Source organism: Callorhinus ursinus, unplaced genomic scaffold (assembly GCF_003265705.2).
Source record: "Callorhinus ursinus isolate GAN/ISIS: 27379988/994484 unplaced genomic scaffold, GSC_fseal_2.0 scaffold71, whole genome shotgun sequence".
Lineage (NCBI taxonomy): Eukaryota > Metazoa > Chordata > Mammalia > Carnivora > Otariidae > Callorhinus > Callorhinus ursinus.
The window spans coordinates 3,110,950-3,118,870 of record NW_027397133.1 but is presented as its reverse complement, the minus strand read 5'-3'; the positions used below and the strand labels follow the sequence as shown (position 1 = coordinate 3,118,870).

General features: G+C 56.7%; 1 protein-coding gene across 1 annotated transcript; it reads right to left on the bottom strand.

Annotated features, from left to right (window-relative positions):
• Positions 1–440: 440 nt before the first annotated feature.
• Positions 441–6,129, bottom strand: KPTN (kaptin, actin binding protein). Its single transcript, XM_025850041.2, has 12 exons — positions 5,823–6,129; positions 5,395–5,477; positions 5,199–5,283; positions 5,051–5,105; positions 4,052–4,127; positions 3,884–3,957; positions 3,426–3,535; positions 3,277–3,354; positions 2,524–2,599; positions 1,668–1,803; positions 1,395–1,577; positions 441–861 (listed from the first exon to the last, which is right to left on the bottom strand). The coding sequence occupies exons 1-12, from the start codon at positions 6,043–6,045 to the stop codon at positions 733–735; spliced, it is 1,308 nt and encodes a 435-aa protein (XP_025705826.1). The 5' UTR covers positions 6,046–6,129; the 3' UTR covers positions 441–732.
• Positions 6,130–7,921: the final 1,792 nt, after the last annotated feature.

The window sequence follows — 7,921 nt, the reverse complement described above, 5'->3', positions numbered from 1 at the left end:
GCCCCACTGGGGTCTAACCTCAGATCCAGAGTGCTCCACTGGGGTCTAACCTCAGATCCAGGGTGCTCCACTGGGGTCTAACCTCAGATCCAGGGTGCTCCACTGGGGTCTAACCTCAGATCCAGAGCCCTCCACTGGGGTCTAACCTTAGATCCAGGGCGCCCCACTGGGGTCTAACCTCAGTCCTTTTCCTTGGCTTCTACAATCTCTTCCACGTTGGTTTCACTTCAGCCTTTATGGCAGGGCCTCATTTCTATTCTCTGAGGTCTACACTATGATCTCACCTCAGTGCCGCTTCTAGGTCTAACCTTGGATTTTCTCTCCTCATATGCCCCTCTCTCCTATTCTTCTGGGCGATTCCAGCACCCAACATTGAGCCTGGCACACAGCAGGTGCACACACTTGCCAGAATGAAAGAATGAAGACAAGTCAAAGTCCGCTTCCTCTGGACATATAATCATTGGCTGACCAATTCTCACTGGGGGCAAAAGGGGGGGTCAGGTGAGATCATCCCATTGTCAAACGGGGACACTGAGGTACGAGACAGGGGTGCATCAGCCAGGGTTGCAGGGCACAATGGGGCAGAGCCTGAGCAAGAACTCCCAGCTCCACCATCCTGGGGGGCCTGGGGAGACCATCCCCTCCTTCAGGAGGCTTCCCCACCATGAATGCCTAGGGGCGATTACTCCAGTGAACTGCCCCTAGCTCCGGGGCAGGCAGTGGGGTGGGAGGTCAGGAGGCCGAGGTCTCAGCGGGCCCCAGACCAGCGCTGTCCCCAAGCCTCTGCGACTGATGTCTCCTCTGCTGTACTTGATGCCGAAGCCGGGTCAGGACCAGCTCCGATGCCTGGACCAGGCTGTGCTGTAGGAAACAAGAGCAGGCCCAGCTGAGACAGGGCAGGAGGGGCGCAGGTTAGACCACGCGGGAGCTCGGCTGTGGCGGGAGGTTGGAGAGCAGAGCAGCATGTGGGGTGGGAATGGGTCTCTGTGATGGGGTGAAGGTTAGACCCAGGAGGACGGCCTTCGTTGAATTTCCAGTGGGAGGAACAGAGCCTAGACCCAAATGTACAGGTGTGAGATTAGAACTCAGAAGGGACAGGGAAGGACTGAAACATGGCAGAGACACTACCCTGTACGGGAGGGAGGCTGAGGTTAGACCACCGAGGGGCGAGGCACGGGGGGAGACAAAGGTGAGACCTTGACAACAAAGGATAGGCTAATAATAAGGCAGAGGAGGGGGGTGCCTCGGTAGCGCCTGAACGCACGTCCTAGTGGGGCTTCTCCCTGTCCCCTTCCGTGTTTCTGGGGAGAGCGTGCCCTCAACAGAACAGGTGTGCCAAAGCCTCCAGCTCAGGCTCTGCTTCGAGGGGAACCGAACCCGGGAAGCCCAGCTACCTGCAGGATGTGCACACCCTTCAGGGAGACCACGGCGAGCTCCTGCAGCCCGTCCCCGGTCAGGTCCACGTGCGCCATGGCTAGCAGCGGGCTGGAGAAGCCTCGCTGCCACAGCAGGCGGAATCCGCGCTCGGCCTCGGGGAGCCCGGACTCTGGGCCGAAGTACTTGTAACAGAGCAGCTCCTGTGGGGGCGGGGTGGGGGCGAGGGTCACATGGGGATGTGGGGCAGTGGGAGGGGACAGGCAGCAGTGGTCCCATTCCCCAGGTCCTACCTGCCCGTAGGTGGCCACCAGGACTTCGGGCCGCCCATCCAGGTCCACATCGGTGACCAGGCCACAGAGGACGCTGTCAAACTGGTCACTGCCGGGCAGGAGAAGCTGGTCCTCGAGGCCCCGGCTCAGCAGGTCCCTGAGGGTCCCCGAACGTGGTGGGGAGACCGAGGTCATACCACAGTGCCCGCCACCCTGGGCGGCAGGCCTGGTCTGGGTGCCCACGCTGCTCGCCTTCCCAGGTCTGGGCCACGCTGTTCCTCCTGACGCCCGGACCCCCTCGTCTCCAACCTGGAGGTCTCCACGTCCACCAAGGGGAACCCGAATTGCTCACTCCCAGACTGGCAACCCACTATTCTCCAATAGGGACACCCACGCTGTCCCCTGGAGGCGGGACCATCTCACTCCCACATGGAGGCCCCACTTTGCCTCTTCTGCCTCTAGTCTGGATGCGCACACAGCCTCCGTGGGGCCGGGGCGGGGTGGGGGGGGCTCGGTCCCAGCTTGGACACCTGCGCTGCCCATCAGGGGAGCCACATCTGGCTTGCTCTGGCTCCCGAGAGCAAACTGGGATGTTTTCAGAAATTTTGCCAGCTGGCTGGCATCATGTTGGTGGCTCGAAATCTACCGCGGCGGGAGTAGGTACACTCCAGAAATCGGCCACACGCCGAGCCAGGTGGTAAGCCTTTGCCAACTCGCTTGTCCGGGAGGAGTGGGCATCTCGGTTCCCACACCAGGGCATCTTGGTAGCCCCGACAAGTTCCAGACATTCACACTCCCCTCCCTGGGGCACGACCACCTTGACCTGCCCAGCCCTCAGTGACCTCCCCCAAGGGGACTTCCTGCTGAGGACCCTCACCGATACACCACTGCAGGTTCCAACATGCTGGCTACAAGCACACCGTACTCTTCCCGCTGTGGCCGGTCCCCGGTCTCTGGAGAAGGGGCACGAGGGGGCAGGGCCTGAGGGGACAGGCTCTAGGCTCCTCCTCACACCCCCGCTCCATGACAGGACGAAGACCCGAAGCTGTGCCAGGGAGGGATGCTTCGAGGTTAGACCACAGGAGAATGAGGAGTGAGGGGGGACGCCGGGAGGAGGAGCAGGTGTGAGGCCAGACTGGGAGGGAGAGGAGGGAAGACCAAGCCGAGGGGCAGAAGGCAGCCTGCAGAGGTCAGGCGAAGGGAACCCACCAGGGAAGGCCAGGGCACAGCAAGAGGAACAGAGCAACACGTGGGGGAAGAGGGGAGCCTGCGTAGGAGTAGGAGGGCGCATGGAGTTCCTGGGGCAGGGGGTGGGGGTGGGGGACCTCAGGGTTAGATCGCAGCAAGAGACAGTGAAGAGGCCAGAGGGGGGATGAGAGGAAGTCACAGTGCGCCGGCTGACGGTCAGACCACCAAGGGAAAGACAGAAGTCCAACTTGAGAGAGGGTCTAAGGTTAGACCACTGGGGCAAGTCGCTGAAGTGAAATCTGAGAGCACAGAGGGGAGGGAGGGGGCCCGGGAGGGATGGGGGGGTGCCAGGGGGGTTGGACAATTTGGGAGAGGGGCATGAATCTGGGTGTGGGGAGCCGAGCCCGCAGAAGTCACCCCCCACCCCAGGCCCGGAGCTCACCCTCGGGGGCCGAGAGGCTGAACACGATCACTCGGGAGATGGGGCCATCCTGCAGGATCGTCCATGTCTGCAGGACCTCTGTGGGGAGGGGGGGGACTCAGGGCCCTGCCCCCAGCCCCTGGCTCCCAGCCCCCAACCTGGGACCTCACCTTGGCTTCGCTGGTCCACGTGGGCAACTCGGACATAACCACTCTGACAGCCGAGGGCGGAGAGTCGCCGGGACGTGCCGGGGAGGTTGTGGACGTCAAGCCAGAGGACGCTGGTGGGCGGGTGGGTGGACAGCGTGTCACCAGGTACTGGTCCCATGTTCTGCCTCCCCAGGAGCATCCACCCGCTTCCCGTAGCCCTGGGAACCCGCTGGGGAGTCTGATTTCTCTGAGGTTCTCTGATTTCCCTGAGCCTGTTTCGTGTTTTCTCTGTCATCACCACTGTTGACCAGCTTCTCCAAAGTCACATCCGTGGCCCGAGCTTGCTGAACTCCCCTCCCCTGCCCAGTTTCTCTAAGGTCATCTCCATCCTCGCTGTTCCTGAGGGTTTTCCCACCACCTGATTTCTCTGAGGCCGCCTGCTCTAGTCCCCAAGGGTCTCTTTCCAGGTACTCTCTTACCTACTGGTCAGGTTCGTGAGCTCTGGGAAGAGGTTTTCCACGGGCTGTTCTTCAAACTGATGCAGCCCCTCGTTCTGGGGGAACCAAGACCGAGGCCAGCCTCACACCCAGCACCAGCCCATGGCGACCGGGGCAGGGCCCTGCCCACCGTGCCTCCCTCTGCCTCACCTCCTTGTACAGATGAATGGCCGGGTCATTCCCACTCAGGAGAAACACTGTCTCCAGTTGATTCCCGACCTGGACCCTGAAAGCAGAGAAATCTAGAGCCCCAGTGTGGCAGAGTCCATGTGTAGAACTGTCCAACCTCAGAATCGCAGAAACCTTCTGTTTCTAGAGCCCTCACCTGCTAGAATCCTCATTCTGGGTGTGGATTCAGGCACGGAACATGGGGCTCTAGTGTTCTAGAATGGGACCTCTTTAATCTAGAACTGCAGTATTCCAGAAGTTCTGCTTTCCATCTCCTTTGAAATACTTGAACTTCTAGAAATTGCCACCATGGATATTCGGACTCATAAAATAGCAGAACATCCAAATCCTAGAATCCAGAACATCAACTTCAACAATTCTCACCTGCTAGACCGGAGGCTGGCAAACTATGACCTACAGACCAAATCCAACTTACCCCCTGTTGCTATAAATAAAGTTTTACTGAAACACAGCTACACCAATTATTTACATAGTGTCAATGGCCGTCTTCTTGCTACAGTGGCAGACGAGTAGTTTTAACAAAAAAACTTGGCCAATCACTGTGCTAGACCACTGGTGTTCTAGAATGGAACTCAGAGCTCTAGAGTGGAATTTTCATACTTTGGGATTCTAGATGGTCTGTATTCTGTCTCCTTGAAATATGAGAATACGAAATAGGAGAATGACTTTATCACTGCAGAATCTCAGAACTACCAAACTGCAGAATTTTTAAATCTTGGAATCTCAGAGCTTACGACTCAAGAAAACTTAGCATCTCTGGATCTTGCAGGATCCAAATCTAGAACATCAGAACCTGAGAGTTCTAGATGTCTAGAACACAGATGCTCAATCAGCTCTAAAAGACAAAACTAGAGTCTGACTGTCTATGGGCAGGTTTGCTGCCTCGTTTGCTAGAGCTTCCCCACTATGCGCACGCACACACACACACACTCTACGGTATTACAACTGCAGCTTACATACTCTGCATGGCACAGCTGGAAAGGAGTGAACTGAAGCTCCAGGTTCAGGCAGCTCTCTGTAAGGGGAGCACACGCAGATGGGCACCGGGGACCTGACAGGTGCCCCCTCCCATCTTCCCCAGCCCTCCTTCCCTCAAGGCCACACTTACGGGCTATGGAGTCAAGGTTGTACTCAGAGCCAGGCTCGTAGTCGCAGTAAATGTTCAGGAAGGGGCTGCCCTTGTCCCCTGAATCCTGGGGTAGGAAACTGGCCTCAGGGGAGAGTAGGGGCAGTGAGAGGGATTTGGGTCAGGCGCATGGGATCGTGAGGAGGAGGGAATGGGTAGGTGGAGCGGGCCTGGATACCTTGATGAACGTGATCCCCACCACCAGGCCCCGCTTTGGGGGTGACTTGTTGAAGGTGTCGATGGAGACAATCTCTGCGTCCACTGGGAGGGGACAAAGTTCACGTCAGGCACTCTCCCGACCCTATATCCCCAATCACAGTGACCCCTGACCTCTAGGACTCGCTAATCTCTGACCATGGCAATTGCCATCATCTCTGGGTCCACGTGAATCCCGATCATCACAACCGTGGTAGAAGGGATCCTGATCTCTGGGTCTGAGGAATCCTGGACCCTAGCCACTGACACCGATGCCTCATTATCAGCCTTGATCCCTTTCAGTCACCCTGATCCCGTTCTCTCCTCACGGTTACCCAGCTCAGAGCTTCAGAAGCCTTCTCAACACCAAGTTCGAGGAACAACCCCCCCCAACCCCATGGCGCCACGCACCGGGAATGTAGTTGAACTGCAGTTCCTTGGCCACGGGCCGGATTTTCTGTCGGAGGTCTTGGTAGCGGAAGCCCAGCACCTTGCCTTTAAGGGTGGCGGCCAGCAGCTCCCCGCGCCCGCCCGCGCCGCCCGCCAGCCCGTACACATTGCTCTGCGACGAGAAGCGCGTGAAACTATCCTCGCGCAGCGGGCAAGGCCCTGCGGCCACGGCCGCCTCGCCCATCACGCCCCTCAACCACTCACCCCCGGCCGCGCCCGCCGCCCGCCCTGCCCCACCCCACCCCAACCACGGCACCCGAAGCGACCTGAACCGCCGGGTGTCCGCACGTCGCGCCGAGTGATGACGTCAAGAAGCTGCCGTCGCTGCCCTTTATCAAGATGGCCGCCCGCCGGGCCGCCGGGGCTTCCAAATAAGACTGCCCCATCGCGCGTGCGCGCTCCTCGCCGCTCCTTTTCGGAGTCAAGGAGGGGGCTGCCACTGCCACAATTGGGGAGGCGGTGGGCCTCGCTGTGGGCTGTGTGGAAGGTAGAATAATAATCCTAAAACTCAGTATAGTCCTTACGTGCCAGGAACTGTTCTAAGCGCTTTCCCTCTATTCATTTCAAACTCACAAGCAGGCTGAGGTAGGTACTAGGTTTTACGAAGGAATCGAGGCACAGGAGGTAATTTGTCTGTGATCGCACAGCTAGGAAGCAGTAGTGGAATCCATACGAGATAGTTCCATAGTCTGTTATTTTAATCACGTTACCTTTAAAGTGGTGAAATGCATTCATACCCAAGGAAAAAGGATCTGGCTGTCGGTCCTGGCAACGAACCACCTCCTTCACTGAATACCTACTTCGTACCAGTGATGTTGGCCCCGATTATCTCTGAATCCTGACGGCCACCCAGCTGTTGTTACCCTGCTTTCCTTTACTCAGCATTTATTGAGCACTTACCGTGTGCCAGGTCATCCTTTACACATCAATCTTGACGAACCCTTCCAACTCTGCAAAGGAGTTTATTGTCCCAATTTATAGAGGATGAAATTGTGGCTCATATGATACGACTGGAAAGTGGGGGAGGCTCTGGGGTCTTCAGGGGTTCATATGTTTTTTGTTGTTGTTGGACCTAGAAAGGCATCAGGTGTTTGAGGGACTGTGTATCCACCTGTACCTCATTTCCAGAAGATAAGAGTTGGCCAACTGTCTGGCCATGTTGAATTAATCTTCTGTCTGTCTGTCTGTCTCTCTCTCTCACACACACACACTGCAGGAAGTACGAGTGTACGCGCGGGTGCACACACACGTAAACAAGGACTGCAGGATCCGTGAAGGTAGTGACTGGATCTCCCTTGGTCACAGTCGGATCCCCAGCTCCTGGACCAGCAGGCCTGACACAAAGCAAGCATTCAGTAAATGTGTTAGAAATCCACAGACTCCAGGGCGCCTGGGTGGCTCAGTTGGTTAAGTGACTGCCTTCAGCTCAGGTCATGATCCTGGAGTCCTGGGATTGAGTCCCACATCAGGCTCCCTGCTCAGCAGGGAGTCTGCTTCTCCCTCTGACCCTTCCCCCTCTCATGCTTTCTGTCTCATTCTTTCTCTCTCAAATAAATAAATAAAATCTTAAAAAAAAAAGAGAGAGAGAGAAAGAAATCCACAGACTCCATGCCAGCCCCTTTGCCAAGCACCAGGGACATTGTTACATAAGACATAAGGGGAAAGTTCTCAAAGGCACATGGGATCTGGAGGGTGGTTAAGGGGAGTTTGTGTCCATTCCCGACTTCGGGATTTGGTGGCCAAATCCTCCTGGAAGGCAGGGTCTAGCTATGTGGTTTCATTCTATATTCCCAGGGCCTAGACCAGGCATGGTATACAGTTGGTGCTTAGTGGATACTCGCTGAGTCAATCAAATGTGGGGTCTAATTCTGCTTCTGAAGAATGTTTTCTTCAGGCTGCTTCTCCCTCACGTGGTAACCTCTAAGCTACATTCACTTAACATCTGTCAAATGAATAAATGAAGTTATAGGTTGGGAAGGAAAGAATCGTCCTGCTCAGTGATTTCCACCCCTTGCGACACATGTGACTCAGCTGTGGAATTTTCAGGAAAAAACCAAAAC

Bases quoted from the DNA above. Each gene is read 5' to 3' on its own strand.
- KPTN (XM_025850041.2), bottom strand. From the start codon at position 6,045: ATGGGCGAGGCGGCCGTGGCCGCAGGGCCTTGCCCGCTGCGCGAGGAT. The intron at 5,284-5,394 runs GTATCCAGGCCC...TTCCTACCCCAG, and splicing joins TGGGGATCACGTTCATCAAG to GATTCAGGGGACAAGGGCAG. The intron at 1,804-2,523 runs GTGAGGGTCCTC...GGGGACCCTCAG, and splicing joins GAACCTGCAGTGGTGTATCG to GGACCTGCTGAGCCGGGGCC.